Below are 26141 nucleotides of genomic sequence, written 5' to 3' on the forward strand. Positions count from 1 at the left end.
TATAACCTTTTTGTGAACTAGTTTAAAGTTTATTTTTGAACCTAGGGTTCTAACTAGGAGTTCAACGCTCTTATTCTTTTTTTCTTTTACAATAAATGGTAGCAATGTTAGACTTTTTGTGTTGTAAGGGATGATAAATGGATCTAACATAAATAGAAATATTAAAACTCATTTTTTTAGTGTTGGAAGGAAAAACATGAGATTTAAGCCACCGAGCTCTAGAAAGTCTCAATGGCATCGGTGGCTCTAGGAAGTTTCAAGTAAAAGAATTGCGCATGAAGATAGTTTGAAGATTAACAAGAATAGGACGTAACATTTTAATATAATGATATTTTGTTTCTAAAATAAAATTAAGTATATTTGGTCTTATAAAATATAAGAGTTATAATAATCCAAATTATGATATATATATATATAATATTTGATCCTTAATTAGTATAATAATATATTAATCTTAATTAGGTTTAGGGGTGTCAATTCGGATCAATGGGTCTGGTTCGGGTCGAACCCGAAATTGACCCGACACTGTTTGGGTCAACCCGAACCCGACCCGATTCGGGTCCAGGTCAACCCGACCCGATTCGGGTCCGGGTCAACCCGTCCCGGCACGAATGACCCGAAGTTGACCTAAAATTGCTAGTTTTCGGGTCAAAATCGGGTCAATCTCCGATTTTTCGGGTTAAAATCGGATGAAAAAAATGGGTCAATCTCAGGTTTTCGGGTCAAATAAGAGTTTTCGTGTCAATTTCGGGTCATTTTTGGGTCAATTTCGGGTTGCTGGGTCAACCCGAACCCGACCCGATTTTTAAAACGGGTTGATTTGTCGAACCAGAACCCGACCCGTTTCGGATCCAGGTTGACCCTAACCTGGATTTTTCCGGGTCAGATTCGGATTGTGTTTCGAGTCGTGTCAAAAATTGACACCCCAAATTAGGTTAATATTGAAAAAAGATATAAATACAAAACCCAATCATAAACTCCTTACTATGGTGACCGCCAACCGCCGACCGGCATCCTTGGCCCGAAACAGCGTCCGAGAGAGGAACGGCGTACTTGTTGGGATAATCTCATAACTGAAATCTCCTTCTTTCTTTACTTGCCTCCCTGTCCTTTCTTTCATCAGCATTCGGCTTTGCTGCCGCCAATGGCGGCTGTATTTTTCCCATCAAAGGCTCGGTGGGCTTATCTCCTCTCTCTTTCCCGCTACCCTACGAGAAATCTCTTCACCTCTCTCGGCCCCAAACCACGAATTATCCACTCCGTCAAACTCTTCTCGCTTCCCAATCTCGATTTCCCGTTCCTCTCTCGCACTTTTTCTGCTAATCCCATCATGGGAGATCGAATCGTCCAAGAGCTTCTTGCTGAGGTGGAGAGAGAGAAGCAGCTCGAGAGGGAGGAGCGGAGAAAGAAGGGATTGGAGCCCTTGGATGATGAAAATGAGGATTACATGGGGGTCGGGCCTCTCATAGAAAAGCTCGAGAGAAGGAAGACCAAAGAACTCGAAAACATCGAACAGTTCTGGGAGCCCACTGATTCCGACAGCGACGAGGACGATGAGCGGTACTCCCCGGAAGAGCTACAGAGGAACGTAGATATTTTCGAAAAAAAGTGCAAGCGGCACGCTGAGTTGCTCAAGAACTTCGCTGAAGCTGGTAAAGCTTCATTTTACATAAGCTGGTATTTATTATTGCTTTGATAGTGTGGAATCATGGTTATTGGATCTTTTAATTCCTGATATATTCAAGACTTCACAGCCTTAAACATCTTAGAATGAATGCTTGTGCAATATCCGTTTTCTTTGGAGCTTAATTCTTTGTACCTTTCTTTTAAATTTTTTTTTCTTCTTTGTTATACCTCCTCATTTTCAGTAAGATACATTTGGAATTCTTATTTTCATTATTAGCATTTCCGGTTTAAAGTTGATAGCTTGAATTATTGGTTATTTTAGATTTAAGTACTGCCTGTATTGCTTTAATAAAAAGCATGGTTGGGGGTGAAATTTTTATACTAGAAAGCTGCTTTAAGAAGTAAAAAGAAAGTCATTCCAAACGAAGCCAGCATTACGATCAGTTCATGTTTCCTCAAAATAGCAATCGTTATGCTTTGTTTCCATTTCTCTCCAATCTCTTTTGAAATATAACTGTACTGACAATTCACTGCATTTGCAATTCAAGATTAGGGCATTTTGAAATTATTAGAGACACTGAAATTTATTTTATCGTACTATTACATGTTCTTAGTCCTCTCCAACTTGTAAAAGAGCATTTTATGTTATGAGCTGTTTGCTTTCATTATGAAAATTATCTCTTTATTACCTGCTACAGAAACGCTTGATGATGCACATAAGTGGATGACTAAAATTGACAAATTTGAGGAGAGACATTTGAAATTGCCATTGGAATATAGGGTTATAGGAGATATGATGAACCGTTTGAAGGAATCCATGGGAAAGGAAAGATTCATTCTGCTTCAAAAGCTAAATCGGGCTGTGAAGTTGATGGAAATCAAGGAAGCCTATGACCCGAACAATCCTGCAAACTTTGGACTCATAAAACACCAGCAAGTTGGTTCACCTGATGATCTTGTAGATAGTGCTGGCTTTGAGAAAGAGAGGCAAATGATCCAAGGTTCTGGTCTGGATGAAGATGAAAAAGATTTTAGTGAATCAAAGGAGCAAGATGATGCTTATACAGAGAAACTTAACATCATTGAAAAGAAACTTGAAGAGAAGTTAGCACAGCTTGACCATGCCTTTGGTAAGAAGGGTAGAGTTTTGGAAGAGGAAATTAGGGAGCTAGTGGAGGAGAGAAATGCTCTAACTGAGAAGAAAAGAAGACCTCTCTATAGGAAGGTAATCACAATCATCTTTGTGAGATCAGACAGCCAACCATTTTAATATTTTTTATTCCAAGTAAAAGATCCCTTAATGCATTCAATTTATGTTTTGTTTTGCCTAACTGATTGCTCCTGTTTAGATCTATTCTTCTAGTTTGTTCCTTTTCTACTATAAATTTCTTGTCTAGCAATAATGATTGAAATGTAATCCATGGCCACTTTGCATATATTTCCTTTATTATATTTTTTCAGGTCATATTTTTCCCTATATTTCTCTAACTATAGTGGTTTTGGAGTCGTTCTCTGATTTTCTTTTTTTTCCATGATAAGTTATTTTCTTTCTATTAATGTCATGTGATTGTATTATCGTGACAAAAATGTAGCATACATTCAATTTGTTTCTTAATTTTACGGTCATTAATTTTCTATCTACAAATATCTAATAATTTATAGACAAAATCTGTCCATTTACATTAACCCAACAATATGTGGATAACAACTTTCTCTTCATAACAATCTAACTATTCATGGACTACAACATTCTATTTACAACAATCCAAAAATTTGTGAACAATAACATTCCTTTTTTGTTGTTTAGTTGGATTTAGATGACAAAATTTAGAATTGGTTTTATATTTGTTTTTTTTGAGGTAGTTGTTTCTCCACCTAATTATGTACAACTTCATATTTTTTTTAATTTGAATAAGGGAATACAATTTAATCATAAAATCTCATATTTTTACTCTTTCTTTTTATTTCAAAATAGAAAAAGTGGAGAGTTGCATTAGGTAGTCGACAACCAAGGTAAAATTTATTAAACAATCATTACATAAATCATTTATTATATTGTGTTAATGCTAAGGCTTTCTGAGAATACATTTTTTTGTTGTTTAGTTGAAACATATATGTATGAGTTACTCAAACAAAGAGATAGGAGTAGTAAGGATTTAATTCATGTGAAATGTATTGAGGATGAAGATCAAAAAGACAAAAAGTACTTTTATTAGATGATGATCTTCAACAATGGTGGATCAGATATTTTGTTAAACTTTTTACTGAAGATTATGAGAATACGATTGACTTTAGTAACCTTAGCACATTAAATGAAATTTTTTTTTTTTTGTTTTTATCGGCGTATTAGTAAAACTAAAGTTAGAGATGATTTAAAGAAAATGAAGTGTGAAAAATTTTGCAAATATGGAATCAAAATTCTGATGATTTTGATGATAATAAACATTACTTTATTCTTTACTATGTAATCTCCTGGTAACTGCTTTTATTGCATATTTGCTTTTTCCTATACACTAATATTTCAGGTCCATCGTACACGTGCAAGTTTGATCAGCTCAAGATTGTGTAGACTAGGGTTAAATATGTCGTGAAATGTCTGTATTTTTAATTATTATGTACTTTTACTTTTCTTGAGACAAATCATGTATCTGATGGATACTAAGCTTGATGACCATGCACACACACTCAAATGATTGAGTTAGTGATAATATCAGAAGTTGAATTTTCATAATTAATCATTATGTACGATCAATATCATACTATACGATTAGCTAATCAAAAAAATATTAAAATTGCTAATTGTGATAATTAATGCAAGATTAATTAATTGTATTGTACAATTTTTTTGAAAAGAGCGATAAATGCATTATTAGAATAAAAAGAAGCAAACTACAATTTTGATTCCTCCTTCAACAACCTAACAAAAGAAGTAGGAATCTTATTTAAACGCAAATCCTCCCAAATAAAATTACTAACAAGAGCAAGATTAGCACATATATCAGCTAATTTATTACTACCTCTATCTATACATTTGAAGATCACATAATTAAAATCATTAAAGAACTCAAAGTCTTCCATCTCCTTGAAGCCGCCAAGCATAGCATGATGAAGAATCCTTATTACATTTGAATTATCACCTTCAATGATTGCTCCCTTATATTTGAACATCCAATCTTTGATGACTCATTTCAAAGACTTGATGGCTAAAAGCTCTGAGAAATATCCCAGTGAATGCAAGATTTGCCGAAAGCCAACAAGAACCTTCCTTTGCAGTCTCGGATCACACCTCCAATAAGCTCTGTACGAAGAACCAAGTGAAGCATCTACATTGATCTTTAACCAATCGGGTGGAGGGGGATGCCAAATATTAGACAGCCTAAAAGATTGATTAACATCCCATCTTTCCGAAGTTGAGTTAAAAACCAATTTGGAAAATGATGAAAGGCTGACAACATTTGCAGCAACTGAATTTGCACTTTCTACCATTCCATCATGTAACAATTGTTTCCTAGCCTTCCATGAAAGATACATAACATTGCAAAATAAGTTTAGAAGCATACCATTATGTTTTGCACTTGACTCCATCCATGAGCAGCAATCTTCAAAACTTTTGAACACAGGAACTTCAAATCCCCGCTTGTTTAACGATGAAATCACATCTTTTAATTTGGTACATTTGACAATTATATAATCCACATCCTCAATGCCAAATGAGCATCTTGGACATATTTCATTAACTTGCAATCTTCTATGAGCTAAGAATTGATATGTTGGGATAGCATTTTTAAATAGTCTCCAGCAAAAAACCTCTACCCAAGGAATAACTTTTGCTTTTTTTATACATTCCCAAAATTTGGAATCACCTCGAGGTTGTTGCATTGATATAAAAATCATTCCAGAAATAGTCCTTCATGAATTCTAGAAAATTAGCTCCTGCTCGTCATCCCGTTGATTTAATTAAATATTAATCTGTAGTATAAGTTCCACCAATTCCTTCCCAGACATCTTCATCAATTCAACAACATTCCATTCTCTATTTTCAATAAATCTGTCCAACATTAAAACCTCATCACATTGAGGCACTACAAAAGTTGGCCATTCATTGATGCTTCTATCCAAAATCCACTTGTCTCTTTAGACATCAATAGATGATCCATTTGCAATGCTCTATTTTAAAAATGGAATAAGAACTTTTCCCCCATCACAGATTAATTTCCATGATGAAGAGGAACTTTTCTTATTGTTTTCAATTCCAACCATATTGCCATATTTAGAAGCCAGCACTTTATGTAGGAGTGAACCTTTATTTTGCAAAAACCTCCAAGTCAATCTAGCTCTAAGAGGTGCCACTTTAGATTTAGCCGAATGCAAACCACATCCTCCCCAATTTAACGGCTTGCATAATTCACCCCAACTAACATAATGAATTCCCACCCTTCCATTTGACTTATTCCATAGAAAACTTCTACATAATTTGTCAATATCTTTAAGAACACGGATAGGAACAAGAGAATGTGTACTGTAGAAATTCGAATATGATAAAATGATCGATTTAATCAAGGTTAACTTGCCAGCCAATGATAAAAATTTGCTTGCCCATATATTGAGCATCCTTAAAGCTTTATCAATGATAAAATAAAAATCAGTGGCCACCAATCTCCTTAAGGCTATCTTTATACTAAGATAAGAAAACTCTTTTACTTCTTTGAACCCCATAATGCGAGTAATAGTTTTCCTTTTCCTTCTATTAACAATCTTACCAAAAAGAATGGAAGATTTGTTAATGTTGATACATTGCCCAATCCATTTGCTGAAATTGGAGAGAATGCCCTTGATCTCAATTGCCACCTTTTTATTAGCTTCAGAGAAAATCATAACGTCATCTGCATATAATGGATGTGATACCCGTGGACCATTCGGGCAAATGCTAATCCCAATAGAAGTTTGAGCAAAAGCATTAGACAGGAGTTGAGAGCAAAGTATGAATAGAAGAGGTGACAAGGGACATCCTTGACGGAAGCCACTCTTAGCTTTTATCCATCCAGATAATTTACCATTAATGATCAAAGAAAATCTTGGTTCTACCACACATTCCAATATAAGCTTTGAGAACATAGCAGGGAATCCAAAATAATCTAAAACACCTTTAAGAGTAACCCAACTCATTGAGTCATATGCTTGCTCCATATCGATTTTAAAAGAAACAAGTCCTTTGGTTGATTTAGAATACCTGAATTTGTGGAACAACTCTTGAGCCACTAACACATGATATGAGATAGATCTGCCTTTGATAAAAGCCACCTGTTCTTCCGAGATGAGTTGAGGGATAACTGAAATTAATCAGTTCAAAATCAATTTTGCTGCCACCTTGTATATTGAATTGCACAAGCTAATTGGTCTACAATTTGAAGGAAGCAAAAGATTTGAGACTTTTGGAATGAGAACAATTAAAGTGTTCTTCCAATATTTATCCATCTCACCAATAAAAGAAATTGATTAATAGCATTTACAAAATCAACCTTGATAATGTTCCAATATGCTTTGATGAATGAATAAGTAATGCCATCACAATCAGTGGCAATGTCACCCCCAATTGATTAAGAACTACCTCAATCTACTCCACCGAGAACTCCCTTGTTAGTCATCTTCTATCATAATCATTCAAAGTGTTCCCCGGCAAAGGCCACCCTTCCGTTGTATAGTTCCTTTGTCTCCATTTTTGGTTGAAAAATCGAAGGACTTCTTCAATTTGATCCAGCTCCTCTAACACATTATCATTATCATCCTTTATTTTAACAATATTATTCGAGCTCCTTCTTGCACTAGCAAATGAGTGAAATAACTTTAAATTGCTATCACCATCAATTATCCATTTGACCTTTGCTCTTTGTTTCCACCATTTATTCAATCGAGCCATGGTAGACTTGAGCTTAATCACCTTGGCTTTCACTATCCAACACTCCTCATCCGTTAGCCATCCCATATCAGATTCCTTTTTTTGCAAATTCAAAATGTCTTCCATTAAGCTTTCTTTCAGAAGATTCAAAAATTTCAGCTTTGTCTTACTCCAGAAGAAAGAGATTTTAATGCTCTTTTAAACTTAGAATACAATATTTGGGAATAATTACCCACATAATATTTGTTCCACTCCTTCCTTACCATAGATAAAGAGGGCAGATATGATGCCCAAACATCTTGAAATTTAATGATCTTCTTAGAAGGTGGTTTGAAGTCGAGGAAGTTAAGAATAACTGGACTATGATCAAAAGCTATTCTAGCCAGGTGTCTAACAACCAAATGAGAAGAAGAGTTTAAAGCCATAGAGTTAAGGAAGCACCTGTCCAATCTTTCCAGGATACGAGCCCCTCCAGATTTGTTATTATACCAAGTAAACTGAGGGCCAATAAATCCTACCTCATGATAACCATTGTTAGCAAAGAAAGCCTTCATTTCTTTCGGCCCTTGAGCAAATAGAAACCTTCTCCCACCTCTTTTGTCTTCCTTGGAAGTGAGACAATTGAAATCTCCTCCTACCACCATGGGATAATCTTCTGTAGAATGCAATTCCAAAATCTCCCAAAGCTCTCTTCTTTTACGCATGTCTTTATTTCCATATACCGAAGCAACCCTCCATTTGCCTTTACTGATATTTGATAGATCACTAATGATACATTGGGAAGAAGAATCAACCATAGAAAAGTCAGCCAAATTAGAATTCTGTAAGACTATAATATCACCTGATAACCCATCCGAAGGTACCATAACATACTCCCAATCACACCAATAAGCAAGTTGACTTCTTTAATATCAAAGGAAGACAATTTAGTCTCTAACAACCCCAAAAAGAGAACACTACGCAACTTAACAAACTCTTTAATGAATAGAGAAACACCTTTCTTTCTTGCTCCTCTACAATTCCAAAATGCTAAAGAATTCATTGGTGTAGAAGAGGGGAAGAATTCCCCATTGTACCTTTCATCTCCATCTCCTTTCTTCTACTCCTCGGGTTGTTGTTGATTGGCCAAAGGTCCTTCAATTTCTTTGACTTCTTCTTTTTGGCAAGATTGGAATCATCCTCTTTGCATCTAGCCGCATAATCTGCACTTTGGGTCAAGATTTCACTTTTATTCTCCTCAAGTGGTACTTCCTTAATAATCCTATCATCTCCATTGCTCTGAATAATTTTCCCATCTTCAACCGGGTCACTTAGTACATTGTTTCTGTTCTCAATTAATGGAATATTAATACTCTCCCTCCTATCCAGTACAAAAACCTTAGGAGAAGCATTGCTGACAGCCCGTGATGTTTCAACTCCATTTGCATCAGGATCTAGGATGTTAGAATCTGAAACATCAAAAGTTTTTGATGTATCAGATTTATTCATTGTTCCCAGAACAACGTTGATGCAGCACTAAATATGAATGCACTTAATTCATATGAAATTTGCGCAACTCTTGATTAGAATAATCATAGAACAAGATTAGTAGCAGTTCAAAACAACGAATCAAAACAAATAAGGGACCACACCCGCTTAGGCTAAATTACATATCCAGAGAGTGGGAAAAGCTTTCAAAATAATTAGTAAATCACTTAACGCCGTAGCAGTAGTTTCAAAATAATCCCTAATCTAACAATGAAAAGTAGTAAGCTTAAAGGCACGCTCCAAAATCCTATGTTTACTAAGCTTAGCAGTAGCAGAGAGAGTCGTCCTTTGTGACTACAAACAAGCACAAGATAGAGTTAGATTAGAGAAATATAATAAAAAAGGAGAAAAGAGAACCTCTCGTCAAGGAGTGGTGGAGATCCTCCACTCGACGCCTACGAAGTGCTCGTCGATTGCTTCCACCGAGGTGTCCAGAATACGCTCCAAGTAGTCCTCAACGGTATGATCAATCCTTGGATTCACATCGAAGAAAGTTGATTGTAAAATATTGGTGAAGCCGTTTTCGTCCTAAGTTATACTGTAATCAGTAGATTCGAAAACAACATTTTTTTCTGTAGGACATGTTCCTGTAACTTTTCCACATTGTTTGAAATCTCTTCTAGTTTCCCTGTTACATTTTCTTCATCCGGGCTGGAAACTTCAGCAGAGCTTGGAATTGCTATATCCATCTTCCTGCAAGCAGGAATTCCATTAACTGGAATAATTTTCTCAATCAGTGGTCTTGAGGTAGGGGATGCCTCAAACCCTTCCTTCGGCGTCAATGCCACTCCAGATTTGAACTTCTTAAACTTGCCTTCAATAATTACATTCTTCCCTTTGCCAAAAAATTCCGGTTCTTTCTTTGGTATAAAACCACCTTCATTGAGAACTAGGGCATACCAAATCTTCCTTTAGTTTTGATGATTTGATTCAGCCCAGACTTTCCATCTCCGATTGTAGGCGGCGATGAAGACAACAGAAGAGCTGGGGCAGCCAGAGCCCTAGAAGAAGAGCGACTATCCTCCTGTGTTCCGCCGGCCATAGGATGCCGGCGAACATCCGCCACCATGGGTTCTCCGCAACTCCTGCGAAGAAGAAAATTTGAAAATTCCGTGAAATCCCAACGATTTACTCAGACGTTCTCTCTCTAACTTTCACTCTTTAACTTTCAGTGTTGTAGTATTTTGAAATCGTATTGTACAATGAATATCATACAGGACGATCAGTTGAAAACAATATCCCAGTCGCCAATCACAATTTATAAAATATTTTGAATTTCAAATTTTGTACTCATCATACTATACGATTTAATTAAATCTTGCCTAAAATAGTCCTATGATTAGGGAATGATTTTATATTAATTCATCCAGTCATATCGTACAAGAAAAATTGACCAATCATATGACCCGATTATTGCATGGGATTATTATTTATCATCGTCAATCATACGGGATGATAATTCAAATCGTTTGAACTAATCATATTGTACAAAGCTCTAAATCATCCTACTGGAATACCAACTCAATTCTTTGAATTGATCGTACATGATTTATCTCTTGGTATAATGCTAACATGAGTACTTTTAACTAATCGTACTAGATGATTCATGATTGTACTGTATGATCAGAGTCGCCAGAATTGAATTTAGGGCTTTTTGTGAGGCCTTATATTTAATCAACTCAAGATTGGGTAGACTAGGGTTAAGTATGTCGTGAAATGTCTGTATTTTTAATTCTTATGTATTTTTACCTTTCTTTAGATAAATCATATATCTGGTGAATACTAAGCTTGATAACCATGAATACACACTCAAGGGAGTGAGTTGGTGATAATATCAAAAGTTGAATTTTTTAAACTAATCGTACTATACGATTAGCTGATAAAAAAACTTTAAAATGGCTAAGTGTGATAATTAATGCAAGATGAATTATTTGTACTATAAGATGAATATCGCCCAGGATGATAAGTTGAAATCAAGATTCCAGCCACAAGTCACAATTTAAAAAATATTTTAAAATTCAAATTTTTTACTTATCATTCTGTACGATGTAATTAAATTTTGCCTAAATTAATCTTGTGATTAGGGAACAATTTTAGGTTAATTTATCCAGTCAGATCATATAGGACGATTTGACCAATTGCACTATACGACCCGATTCCTTCATGGGACAATAATTTATCGTCGCCAATCTGTCACTGCACAGCAAGCAAAGGATTGGGGATTCAGTGGTGTAATGTTAAGAGGTCGTGCGACATGAAGACATTGATAGCAATATGGGGGAAGTTCCCATCAGGCAACAACGGTTCTGCCTGACCCTACTAAAGCATGCATATGTTGTCAGTGAATATTTTGTGTGAAGCCTTGGAGACGACGTACCCGGGGCTAGGGTGAGCTGAGGGGGGACAGCGTAAGTGAGCGAATGTGTGTAAGCCCAGTCAAAGATTCCTATTCTGGGCGGGCCATCCACCTTCGAATGGTGTTGGTCCTACGGACCGTGAACGGATTCGCCTCTGGCCTCTGGGCACGTCGGAACCGCATGAGTTCACCGGGGTGGAGCACGGTCCGCCAAAATCGGCATAGGTTAGGTGCTATTGATGGAACATGGTAAGCCCATCTTTCTCCATATTCCAAGTCATTTGAACTAATCATACTGGACGATGCTCTAAATTGTCCTGGACAATCAGCTCAATTCTTTGAACTGATCGTACAACATCTAGCTCTTTGTACCGTACTAATATGAGTCCAATAGTCGGAGATGACTCCAATGAGTGGATGTAGGTCATTGTTTGACCGAACCATTATAAATCTCTGATGTGTTCGTTCTGATTTTTATTCTCGCATTTTCACTTTTTTGCATTTTAATTTCGTTATTACTACTTGGTGAAAATCATGCTCAGTGCTTCCTCCTACTGATTAAAATATCATCATCATTGCTTAGATGCTTTGATAAATATTATCACTTTCGCACTATCACTTTCGCATTAAGTGACAATTGTTAGTTTTTTTTTCAAATATTGAAAAATCCAAAAATATTGTCGTTGTTTTTAAATTAAGCAATTGGTTTTTAAATTCACTAATTCACCCCCTCTTGGTTTTCCTAGGGACAAGTTCATTTAGGCTTAACATTCTTATCAAACTTTCAATTGGTATCAGAGCGAGTCTTGAAATTTAAATTTTGAAATCTTCTTTTTTTTTTTTTGAGAAATGCCAATAGCATTGAAATTGAAAAGAGAAGCCTAATTCAAACTACTAAATGATAGAATAACTATCACAATCCTCCTTTAACAAATCAAGAAAAATAGGAGGAATCTTTTTACAATCTAGCTCATCTCAAAAGAAATCACCTTCTAAAGCTAAGTTAGCACAACAATCCGCTAACTTATTACAATTCCTAGATATGAAATGAAATAAAAAAATATCAAAATCTTTCGAAAAAGACAAGTCCTCCATTTCTTCCTTATTTATTTCCGAAGAAGTTTTGCCAACCGATTCATGCAAATACTTCATAACATTGTAATTATCCCCCTCAATTATTATACCTTTAGCTTCCATCATCCAATCTTTAATGACCTCCTTCAAGGAACAAAAAACTAACAATTTTAGATACCCAACATCCCAATGAGTACATTTGTATTCGAAAGCAGCTAAGAACCTGCCCTTGTGATCCCTAAAAACACCGCCAATACCATCTTTATGAGATTGTAAAAGAGTCGCATCAATATCCACTTTAATTCATTCGGGAGGAGGGTGCCAAGAATTCAAAGACAGCCTGAGCTGGTTAACACCCCAGTGATATGAAAATAGCTTAAAGTTCAATGAAATTGAAGCAATGCTAATAGCCTATAATGCATTATAGCCCAACCCAAATTCCTTATCTATATGCTTCATACGGTTCCTATTTCCCCACAAAAGAAAAACCAAAGAACAATACAGATAAATTGATTGCATTATGAAAATTCCTCCAATCTTCTCTTACACTCCACGAATGATGAGAAAGTCGAAAGAAGAAATCCCCACCTGTTCAACAACACAATAGCTTGTTTAACCATAGAGCAATTAACCACAATATGATCTAAATTTTTAACTTCATTGCAGCCTCTTGAACAAGAATTTTAATCCACCAATCTTCTATTTAGTAAAAAATCATTTGTAGGAATGGCATTCTTAAATTCCCGCCACAAAAAAACAATCCACCTTTGGAGATAAGTTGTGGGCTCCAAAAATTTGGCCCCGGCCTCCCCGCCGCGCTGACTGTGTTTGTGCTTTTACTTTTGCGAGGGAATTTTAACGGAATAAGTTCCGGGGTAAATTTTGGAAGGCAGATGGGTTTGTAGATAAGACACTACCCAGAGATTTCACCCTCATTTTATGAGGACTTTATGATCTGAGTTCTGGTTTCCTATAGGCCCTAGCTCCTATAGTTAATTACCCCTCCCGATAACGAGAGAGAACATTCGATTAAGGCTAGTCATCAATCAGATAAGTAGAGATATGTATTATCTGGCATATAGTAGCAGCATTGGGTATGAAATTTGGAAGTTGGGAATTTGGAGATTTTGAAAATTGATATTTAAAATAGAAATTGCACCATCTTTTACTTAAAGCAGATGGTGGGGGGATGGATGATGGACTTGATCAAGATCCCATGGTTCTGTCGTCCCGGGCCATCGTGGTTCCTGGTCTACTTAGTCAGAGAAGGTAGTCGACCCAACTGATAGAAGGATCCTTGTCGGCAGCCATGGGTTGCTTCGTCCAAGGGGACCTTGTAGACCTCAGGAGAATATTTGCCTAAGGGGACAAATTTGAATCCACCTTATCTAACAAAGGGCTTTGTGCCCTGTCGATCATATCCTATTGATTCATATCTCAAGGTTTTGATGCCACTAAGGAACGTATTGGCTCTGGCAATAACTGGTATTTCGTGGTGCCATTTGGCGGTAAAACCACTATGTTCAGAGGGCTCCGGGTCATTTACCTGCTTAAGAGGATTGAGTTTCGTAGGCTTCGTGACTTTGTTAGTGAATTCTCTTGATTATAGGCCTTGCCGGCCTAATATGAATGTATTAAAACAAATACACCGGTCGCCACAACTGTGTATTTGTCTGAAGGTTTGAACCCTGTCAACTCCTATTGATCTGCATAGAAGGATCGGGTTCGAACTTGAATTCACTTATCAACCCGCGCAGCATCCCTAGATGTCACGTGTGTACCAATAACACGCTCGCCGGAGCCCATGCGGGTCGAGATTGTATTTTCCCCTTTACTGTATCTATGTGTATACAAATTACATTGCACGTGCAGGGGTATTTTGAAATAATTGTAGGCGTGTATATGACTATCGTTTGGATGCACACAATTTCATTTGAGAGCCTATACATGCCTTATGTCCACTAGTATGGGTATTGCGGATCCGGTGCGGTGCGTTGTAGATTGTAGACTCCCCCTTTCTCATTCACCGGGGAAGTTCTTCTGAACTTTGAAATCAGTGACTGCTGCCTTGAAAAGAGCTATTTTCAGGTTCTTTAGTGTAGTGGACTTGTTGTCTCTGATATTTGTAGATATCAGAATTGGTTTGTTCCTGAGTATAGGATCAAGAAGGAAGTTTGGAACATCGGGAAGTTTAGTTCGAGTTTGCTCAAACATCTCTTCCATTCTACCAGGAGGTTTCCTTTTCGTACATATAGTCTCCCTTGTACTCGACGTACTTGAAGGTCTTAATCACCATTGTCATAGGTGATATATGTACTTGTGCTCACAGTGGTTCGTTGTATCTGCAATATACCCACAGTTGTTATCCATAAGCATTCATTTGCAGGGAATCACTGTATCCACTATGACCTCCTGGAAGTATTTGTAGAAGAACCATTGTCCTTGCACCATGTCCACCTTTCACTAATCTCAGGTGGTTCGGTGATTCTATTTTCTTGTAAGGGTGGTCCTTTGATTGCTGGTCTCCAGTATTGCCATCTCAATCTACCGACATTGATACTTGTGTTGGATGTTTCAATAGTGCATATAGGAGGGACGCCCATGCATTTCATTCTTGCAGGTACGATGCACCCGATCTCGTAGAGACTGTTGTAAGAGTCCACTACATTCTTTGCTTGCAAGCATTGAGGTCTTGTAGTTTGAGTTTCCTCTTGTGTGATTCAAGTTTTGTTCTTTACATGTGTTTGAATCCAAATTCAGTTTCATTCAAACTTGAATTCATCAAGTTTACAAGTCCCCACTTAATGTCGTATAGCTCGAGTTCAAGTACGAGCTCAGAGTACATGTTCAAGTTGATTGTTGAAAGTCTTCTGGAGTATTTGCAAGTTCAAGTGTTCAATTATAAGTTCAAATTGATTTGAATTCGGCTTCAGTCTGATTTTATTTTATTTGAATTTGAACTTTAGAAATCATTTAGGTTTTGTTAAGGTTCAAGTCCACAAGTCCTCTGCTCGTTCTTATTTGAGTTTAGGCTCTTATCCTTTTGAGTTCAAAATAGGTCCCGAGTAGAGTAATATTTCACCTGAAATTTCAGCAGCCTCCCGGCGTCTCCCCCATTTAGGGGAAAACTACTGAAAAAACTGAGCCTTTCCCACTACGCGCAATAATGGCGTTCATGGTAGGTGCCCTCTTTCGAGGACACTGCGGTCGTGATCTTTCTTCCCACTACGCTCAACAAAGGCGTGCATGGGGTCTTTGACGGCACCTGTTATAAGAAAAGAGCAGTTTGCTTTCCCCCCGCTCGGGGGTACTTATGAATTGTTCCGGCAATGCCAAGAAAAGAGTGCACCATGCTTACCTTGCCTCGTCGTGTGCGTCGCACCGGGTTTCCTCCTACCACGCTCAACAAAGGCGTGCATAGGTGGTTTACTGGCTCGACACGCAAGACGAGGCAGGATGGTGAGGGGTCGCTCGCTTACCTCGTTGTAGGTCTCGCACCGGAGTCCCTCCTATCACGCTCAACAAAGGCTTGCTTAGCTGGTCTGCCGGCCCGACACGAACGTCGAGGTAAGAGGCATTTTAGGCGACTGTCCGTCTCGTCGTAGGCGTCGCACCGGATTCTCTCCTACCACGCTCAATAAAGGCGTGCATAGGTGGTCTGTTGGCCCAACATGAACGTCGAGAACAGAAATCTAAGTTTAGATTATACCTTGGGGACCCGGGGACCGGCGGCAGAGGCTCGTGGACCAAGGCAAGGGGAGGAGTGATCATTGATCGAGGTAAGGAGAGGGGATCTTTGCAACTTCTCTCTCTCTCTCTCTCTCTCTCTCTCTCTCTTTCACGGGATTCGACCGAAGAGGTGTGGGAAGGGAGAAAGTTGCCTCGACAGCATGCGAGCTCCCATGGATGCTTCTGATCAAACTCCCGTAACTTCCGATTCTACAGGCAGGGAATGTTGCTGGAGAAGCGAAGTCGAGCTACAGCGAGGAGACTGAAGAAGCCACAGGAAGGGAGAGAGCGGGAGAGATTAGTCGCGAGGAAGAGAGGTCGGGTAGAGAGAAAGCCCTCTCTTCTTCTTCCTCTCTCTCTGGGTTGGACCGAGCAGAGCAAGGGGAGCGGGAGGCAAAGGATTCGCGCGAGAGAGCCGAGCGAGTGTGTGGAGGCCGAAGGCCCGTTTCGTCCCCCTTTTATTGACAAGGGTGAGTCGTGCGATGACGTGCGAACAGAGGAATGGCGCCGATGTGCGAACGGCGTGGCTACAACATGCGACGTGCGGGATGAAGGGCAGAGCAGGTAAGGATTTGACTTGATTTTTTTTTTTGTTTTCTTTTACTTAACAGAGGTCAACATAAGTGCAGTTTTTTCATCCATCTCCCATAATCCGCTTTCTCCATATTCACCAACTTTGTTCTAGTGACTAAGGAAGCAATGGATTTACTAGAAAATTTATAAATAAACTCCAAATTATCTTGAGAATTCTCTGGAAATAATTTTATTTGAGCTATAACCTCAATCAAGCTAAACCAAACCATTTCTGTAACTCAGCTTTATTCCAACATCCATCAACGATGAACGTCTCAAGAGACTGGAAATCCTCATCCAACACAGCTATAAAGGTTGGTGATCTAACCAAGCTTTTATCGAAGATCCACACATCCTTTAGAACGTTTATAGATGAACCTGAAGCCACATTCCATCTAACCACCGGCTGGAGAGCTCTCATCCCACTTGAAATTACTTTACAGGTATTGGAATTATTTCTCCGATATTCAGCATCCCAGAAATCCCCATACTTCGCTTCCAGTGTTCTGTTTAAAAGAGAATCAGGATATTTCAAGTAATTCCACGCAAACTTTGCTTGTAGAGGGCCAACAATAGATTCAGCTGAATGCAATCCACGACCTCCCAGATCCACCGATTTACAAAGCTCATTCCAAGCCACATAATGTAACCCATGGTTGCCTTCTTGTTTATTCTACAAAAATTCCCTACACATCTTATCCACCTTTTTCAGGATGCTAATAGGTACCGGAGAGTGTGAAGCAAAGAAAACCGGTATAGATAGGATAACTAATCTGATCAAAATCAGTATCCCTGCTAAAGAAATATGTGTTCCCCCAAACACTCAACTTGTTAGCAGTTTTTTTGAATAGAAATAAGAAATCAGCAGATAACATTCTTCTTAATGCCATTTTAATACCCAAATAAACCATTTCTTTGACCTCCTTGCAATTCACCAAGTTCAAAATAGCCCTTTTATTGATCCGATTGATAGATTTCCCAAAAATAATGCTTGATTTTTGTATGTTGACAACCTGCCCGTCCATAGACAGTAATCAACAATAATTCTCCTGATTCTCTTCACATAAACTACTTTGGCTTCAGAGAATATGAGAATATCATCTTCATACATCAAATGACTGATTTTAGGAGAATTAGGAGCTGCTTTTATTCCCAAATGACTTCCCTTGTGAATAAATGCATTTGATAGAAGTTGTGAACAAAGAATAAATAGATATGACAAAAGTGGACATCCTTGCCTGAATCCACTTTTTGCTTCAATCTATTTAGATTTATTACCATTAATAAGAACAGAGAATCGAGGATCAACTACGCATTTTATCACAAGATTTGAAAACCAAGTTGGAAAACCGAAAGATTCCAAAACTTGCTTGAGGGTTGACCAAGCCATGCTATCATAAGCTTGCTCCATATCGATTTTATTCGCCACCAAACCCTTTTTAGATTTAGAATGTCTAAACTTTTTGAAGAGTTCTTGAATAAGAAGAATATTATCCAAAAGAGTTCTTCCTTTAATGAATGCCACTTTTACATATGAATAACATTCATAAATCTATTTAATAAAACCTTTGCCACGACCTTATAATAGATAAACACAAACTAATCGGACGAAAGTGGGAAGGAAGAGCAGGTTTTTTAATCTTGGGTATTAGAATAACAAGTGTTTCTTCCACTTAGCACACATTTCCCCCGAAGAAAAAAAACGAAGTATAGCAAGCCAAACATTTTGACTAATAATATTCCAATAAGCTTTGAGAAACGAATATGTGATGCCATCAATTCCAGGAGAAATGTTCTTACCTAAGCAATTAATCACAGATTCCACTTCGTGAAAGGAGATATCGGCATCTAGAAGATTACAATCTTCCTGACATAATTTGTTATGGAATGGTGACCAACCTCTCAGCAACCCTTCCCTCTCCCTCCATTTATTTGAGAAGAATTTGAAATAGATATCTTCAATAGTCTTTGATCATCAACCAAATTACCCTCTTCATCTTTCACTTGATTAATGAAATTGGAATTCCTTCCATTTACAATTGCATGAAAGAACTAGGAATTTTTATCACCATCTTCTAACCATTTTACCTTTGCCCTTTGTCTCCACCAGGTGTTCAATCGAGCTAGAGTTGTATTAAATTCATTAACTTTGCACCTCAGAACGAATAGCTTATCATCAGGTAAACAGCCATCATTATACTCTTCCAGCTGCAGATCCGCTATCTCCATTTTCAATTTATCCTTAAGACTAGATAAATCTTTAACTTTTGCTTTACTCCAGAAGTATAATGATCTCAAAGCTCTGTGAGATTTCCTGTTCAGAAATTCCATTGGATTGCCATCCGACGATTTAATCCAAGACCTCTGCACAATTGCAGCAGAAGCTGGGTAAGATATCCAAATATCCTCAAACCTGAAAAGCCTACTCTTCTGCAAACCAGAATTAAAGATATTCAACACTATTGGGCAATTGTCAGATGCAATTCTTACTAATTGCCTCGTGGTTGCTTACTGAATCAGCAGAAGTGCTTTGGAGTTCAATAAACACCTATTAAGCCTTTCCAAAATATGAGCACTTCGAACTTTTTTATTACACCAAGTAAACTTGGGACCAACCAATCCCACATCATGGAAATAATTATTATTCATAAATGATTTCATTTATTGAGGACCAATTGAAAATTTGAACTTCTTTCCTCCCCTCTTGTCCTCTTGAGACAAGATACAATTGAAATCCCCTCTTATGACTGAAGGAAGGCTTGAGTTAGAATACAATTCCAAACTTTCCCACAACCTCCCATTGTACACATCTCTGCTGCCATATACCGTGGAGATCTATTATCCTTAGCACAATTCAATTCACCAATGACACATTGAGGAGAGCTATTCCGAACAGAGAAAGAAGCCAGCTTAGAATTCCACAAAACCATTATTCCACCTGACAACTCATCAGTGGGGTAAATAAAGAAATCCCATTCCTTACCCATGAATTCGCAAAAATCTCTCTTACCAACAAAAGAGATTTTAGTCTCCACAATGCCAATTAAAAAATCTCCCAATCTTTCACAACTTATTTCAAATAACGAGAGGCTTCCTTCTTATTTGCCTCTCTACAGGTCTAAAAGCAATGGAAGCCATTTAGCCACAGAGGGGGAAGGACCCCCACTCTTATTCACACCTTCCATCTTCCTGCTCTTCAAAGAATGGTCCAACGGACCAAGGGACTTCAACTCCTTCGACAGTTTAGGTTTGGAACTTCCTGAAGTGGAGTTAAACACAGTCTCAACAACCTCAGCCCTTGCATCAGTAGCATTAACCTTATGAGCAGTTAAGGATTTTTCCACAGAAGCATGATCATCCGCAGGAATCACAATCTCACCCTCCTCTATATCTCCTCCATCCAACATGGGGACTATAGTTTTATTAAAGTCTTCTCCATCCTCACCTAAGGAGATAAGCAAACTGAACTTATTATTTTCTAAACAACCAGAAAAGAGATCAGTCTTACTAGATTCCATGTGAAATCCCTGGTCACCAGGAAGAGTCTTACGTTCTTTTACTCCTTGTTCCTCAATCACATTATAATTTGATAAGGGGACATCTTCTTCTTTGTTGACCTGCATACCATATCCAAAGGAAAACAAAAAAATGAGCTCAAAATCATACCTTGCCCGATGGATCCCGTAATCCCTCCCGAAATCCAGCAAGAAATCCCGCTGAATTCCTGTAGCTCGGCGCCGCTGCGCTGCTTCTCCAGAAACTCTGCCCAAATCGCGTGCCAACTAGACGCCTTTCGCGACGTTAAATACCTAAGGAGATGAAGGCTTTGGCTGTTGCTTCCACACGACCGAAATCCCTGGTCACCAGGAAGAGTCTTACGTTCTTTTACTCCTTGTTCCTCAATCACATTATAATTTGATAAGGGGACATCTTCTTCTTGCATCTCGACTGCATTGCCAACAACTTCCTTCACTACAGCTTTGCCAATTGAAACTTCTGGTATGGAAGTTGCTGTGTGAACAGGAACAAATTTAGGGACATAAATATTCTTCTTACGGAATGCCAAAAACTTTGTTTTCTTGCTGTAATTGAGATGGACCCAAGGTCCATAAGATAAATCTTCATTTGAATCCTTTGTTAGTTGAGCCTTATCCACAAAACCATGATTGTGTGAAAAATTCTTTGGAATGACAACATTCTCTCTACTTGTATCACCACCATCCGTCTCCTTCTTTGAACAAGCATAATTCAAATGACCAATCTTCCCGCATTTATAGCAAAAAGAGGAAATTTTTTCATACTTCACCTTCTGAAAAAAACGACCTTCCAAACCTTCCACCCATACACCCAAAGTCAATTGCTTATCAAGCTCCATACGATCACATATCCTTGCAAAATCCCCTCCCCCATTGAAACATGTTACCATCTAGAATAAGAGGAGTACCCAACAAAGAAGCAAGCCTAGCTACATTGATCTTATCTCAACAATAAAGAGGAAGGTTAGGCATTCTCACCCACACCGGCGATGTTAAGCCTTTCAATGTAGGAGAAAATTTTGAGCTCCATTTATCAAGACCGACTATATGTCCATTCACAAACCAAGGTCCCCCCGATAGCACATTTTCCATTGTCTCCAATGATGAGAAAGAACATAATACCCAACCCATACCAAGTACGTTGAGATGAAATTTACCCAAATGAGACCATTGCTGTCGTAACTCTCCTGCAACCAAATGGACAGGGACATCTTTGCCAAATACCTTTACAACCACAACAAATTGAAGTTTTTCAGAATTGGCAGTCACATTTGGATTATGTAATTTAACAGCTATCCCATCATCAGTCAGAAAAGATTCTTCTTTAGATAAATTGATTTTAATATGAGGCATCTTCGACCAATGATTATCTCCATATATTCCTCTCTGAACGCCAGCTTCTTTACTTAAATTTTCCTGAACCTCAGCTTCTGGAATTTTTTTATGAACAAAATCGCAAGCAGTTGATGTACCATCACCAATGTTTTGAACCGAAGGACCTCCCTATGAAATTAGAGTAATTTTTGGCATTGAATTACCAAATCTATTCACAATCAAATTCATACTAGATACAGAAGAAGCTTCACAATCATTCAATTTAAATTTTTCTAACAATTGAGTTATGGAGGAATGAGCCTCAGCAATTTGTTTTCCCTTACCAATAATTGGAGGACTGGGGATAATCGGGACCATCTTAGGCTAGAGAACTCGCATGAAGTTAATAGTATCAAAATTGGTATTCCCTTTACTGCATGGAGTTATGAGGATAGAGAACTCACATAATTAAATGTTAAATATTTAAAATATTTTTTTCTGTACTTTGAAATCTGAGGATTATATTCGAGTATCTACCTGTATTATGGGAAAGGAGATGTGAGATAGATTGTGCATTAAATATGAGGGAACTAGTGGAATTAAATAGTATAGGCTAAACATCTTACTATATGACTACGAACTTTTTCACATGAAATCTAATGAGATTGTGTCTGAAATGTACACTAGGTTTATCCAAATAATGACATCTTTGCATGCACTAGGTAGTGAACTTTCTAATTCTGGAAAAGTTAATAAGATTTTATGATGCCTATCTAGTTTTTATGATGCTAAAGTTACTGATATTTATGAGTCGAAAGCTTTGAATGTGTGCTCTATTGGTATCTTGCTTGGGTTGCTCATTACCTACGAGCAAGTTGTGAGTCAAAGACTAAATGATGCAAGTGATACAAGGAAGGAGAAGACTGTTGCTCTAAAAGAAAATGATTGAGACAGTGACATTTTTGTAGCGGAGGAGGATGACGACATTGCGTTGATGACCCATCAATTCAAAAGTTTTCTAAAGAGGAAGCAAAGGTGTCATCAACAACAATGGAACAAAGGTAAAAGTGATAGAAATTTCAAAGCGTCTTTTGAAACAATATGTTTTGAATGCAGGAAAGCAGGACATCTCCAAATAGAAAGCCCAACTTGAAGACTCACCTGATCAAGGAAAAGGGTAAAAAAATGAGAAATTCGGGAAGGTGAAGAACAAGACATAGAAGGCGTTTTGGGCCGACTCCACCTCAAAATCATCAGAACTAGAAGCTTGATAGGAGGTAGTAAACCTGTATTTTATGTCTAATGATAATCTTGATCAATCAGATTAATATGAGATATGCCAACTTTCCTTTAATGAATTGTTTATTATTTAAAAAAAAAATTCATGATTCGTATAAAATACTAAAGAAGTTGTATGCTAACTTGAATACTGAATTTTCTAATTTGCAAAAAGAGCTTGTCGAGCATTCGAATTTAGATAATGATCACATGACTTTACTTGATTAATATAATGCGTTAAATAAGAAGCATATTAATTAATCTAGTGCATGTTATTCCTTGAAAATATCGTACTTTGAACTAGACAATTCATTCAAGAAACTAGAGGTATGTGCAACAGAGATAGATGATGGTGAGAATGCGTTAAAAATATAAGTATCCATTCTAGAAAGTTCAAATAAACTCCTACAAGAAAAAAAATAAATGCACTTCAACACAAAGACCATCAACTACTCTGGCATATTGGCATAACTTATCACAGCATGCATCATATATCCCTAGGAAGAGGCACCATAATCCATATAAATTAGTAAATCATTTTCCTTATATTATATGTTACTCTTGTATCATGCTAGGACACATAGCTTGTATTTTCACTATCCATCATAGGACACATCTAGTGTGAAGGCCAAACCTACTTCCATCAATGCATAGTATATAAACATCTCATTCATTAATGCATAAGGTGAAACCCAATCTCACTTGCGTTCTCATATTTAATGTTTAATATTTTTGTAGGGAAGCTATCACAAAAGACCTAGTGAGAGAATGTGATACCTAGACAGTGGATGCTCGAGGCACATGATTGTTGATTTGTAGCAGTTTATCACACTGGAGGCATGGTCAAGAGGCAAGGTCACATTAGGGGACAACACCACTAGAAGAGTAGTTGGCTCAAGTTTAATTGTCAATTCTAAAAATTTTATCATTAAAAATATTTTTATTAGTTCATGGCCTAAAGCATAACCTACTGAGCATTAATCAATTGTGTGACAAGGGTTTTGACGTACAATTTTTATTTATAAAATATATGATTAGCTTAAATGACAAATTTGTTTTAGAATGAAATAAGGTAAATAATGTTTATATACTTGATTTGAATTGAATTAAATATTATGATTCCATGTGTTTGAAAATTATAATTGATGAATCCTTGCTATGGTATAGGAGACTATCTTATGCAAGCATGAAGAAGCTTAGTAGCATTACCCAGAAAAATATAGTTAGAGCCATACCTAAGTTAGACTTCAGTAAGGTCACTTATGCGATGCCTGAAAACAAGTTAGGCCTTCATTTCATTCAATCAAAGACATCAACACCTCTAGGCCATTAGAAATTTTCTATATGGACCTATTTGGACTAGTTAGTACAGCCAGCTTAAGAGGAAAAATATATAAATTTGTAATAGTGGATGGCTATTCTAAATTCACTTGGGTTAGATTCCTAGCACAGAAAAGTAAATCATTTGAGGAGTCTAGAACCTTCTCCACCTGGATACAAAAAAATAAGGATGTCAAATATCAACCATTTATAGTGATCATGGCGGAGAATTTAAAAATGAGAAATTTTAAATTTTTTTTGTAAGAGATAGGGATAGAACATAATTTTTCTACCCCTAGAACCCCTCAGCAGAATGTAATAGTTGAAAGGAAAAGTAGAACTTTGGTAGAAGCTGCTAGGGCCATGCTAGCTTGAATATTCTATTCGTAGAAACTTTTGGGCAGAAACAGTAAATACTGTTTGTTATGTTTTAAATAGGGTAAATGTTCTATTCAAGTTACATAAGACATGCTATGAACTTCTTTTAGTACACCCAATATTTCTCACTTAAATATCTTTGGGTGTAGATTTTTGTCTTGATCAATGGTAAATCATCCTTTGAAAAATTTGATCCCAATTCTGATATAGTTTTCTTAGGTTATTCATTTGTAGATAAGACCTATAAAATCTTCAACAAGAGGACCTTAGTAGTAGAAAAGTCTACCCATGTTGTGTTTGATGAATCATATAGGACCTCTGAATCTAAACTAGAAGAAGAATAAGAAGTAGAGGTAATTCAAGGGTAGAAGTTATTAACCTAGGAGATAGAGTAGAACCTCAGGTGCCCCTGCCTAAAGAATGGAAATACTCATCTAGTCATATTAAAGAATTGATCTTAGTAGACCCATCTGAAGGTATTAAAATTTGGCATGGACTTAGAAAGGAGATTAGTCATTCTACATTTATCTCCATGATAGAACCCACCAACATAGATCAAGCCCTAGCAGATGAAATCTGGATTCTACCAATGCAAGAAGAATTAAATCAGTTTGTTAGGAATGTGTTAGCCCAGTTCACCCTGAATTGGCCCAATAGGCCCAAGGGCCGGCTCAGTTGTATTACAGGAGGCGGAAATAGTCCGTCTCCCTTGTCTTTGGTCGGCCCTACTTGTCCAAATAGAATTCAAATTGAGGAGGGGCAGCTAGGGCTTGGGAGGGAAATTAGATTAGAAAAGCTGTTGTATTAAAGAGGATGAGAGGATTAGGGGATATTATGTTTTAATTGATTAGAATTAGTGTTTTCTTGGCTACTTGGGCTTTAGGCTTCTTGTCTAGAGACTGGGAGAGAATGATCCTCCTCTTGAATTGAGGATCAATTGTATATTTGCTTCGATCTTGTTTCACTTTGCTTTCTATAAGATTATTTATCATTTGATTATTTTTCCACCATATTTTCTTCAATTTTCTCGCTATTTTACTGATTATTGTTAGGTTTGCTTGCAAACTCAAGTATTTCCTATCAAATTAGTATCAGAGCAAGTGTTGAGGCCGGTGGAGCGCTATTTTTGACAAATTTCAATAGTTGCTTTTTGGTCCGGAAAAGAGGGAATTTGTTGTTTTTGAAGACCCAAACTCAGATTTTGTGAATCTACGAACTCTTGATAGTGATGACAGCCAATAAGGTGGATGCTTTGGAAGAAAGACTTGAAGGGAGATGAATCAAATCAAGACAACGGTTGAGGAAAGGATTTCCTCCACTGATGGATAAGTAGATGATCTCCAGGACATGATAAAGAAAATGTTGGAAATCCAAAACTAAATGGTGGCTTCCGTGGCAAAAGGTGTGGAAGGGAAAAGCACAAATTCTGAAATTCATAGAGGAAGATGAGGTCGAAATCATGGAAGGAGAAAGAAGAAGACCCCATCTGAAGCTTGTCTAGAGGGAAGAAAGAGGAGGTGGATATGGGGAATGC

The 26141-nt window shown here is 37.4% G+C and overlaps 1 protein-coding gene across 2 annotated transcripts in view; it reads left to right on the forward strand.

The window, feature by feature from the left end:
- The first annotated feature begins 989 nt into the window (after nt 1-989).
- The window catches only part of LOC110097146, a 68363-nt gene continuing 43211 nt past the window's right edge, over nt 990-26141 (forward strand). For both annotated transcript variants that reach the window (XR_002303172.2, XM_020823398.2), the window contains exons 1-2: nt 990-1652; nt 2325-2851. Coding sequence is in view for 1 of the 2 variants with exons in the window: in XM_020823398.2 (XP_020679057.1) it covers nt 1145-1652; nt 2325-2851 (1035 nt within the window). In the remaining variant the exon portion in view is untranslated. The remainder of the gene's footprint in view (nt 1653-2324; nt 2852-26141) is intronic.

This window comes from Dendrobium catenatum, unplaced genomic scaffold (assembly GCF_001605985.2).
Source record: "Dendrobium catenatum unplaced genomic scaffold, ASM160598v2 fragScaff_scaffold_368, whole genome shotgun sequence".
NCBI lineage: Eukaryota > Viridiplantae > Streptophyta > Magnoliopsida > Asparagales > Orchidaceae > Dendrobium > Dendrobium catenatum.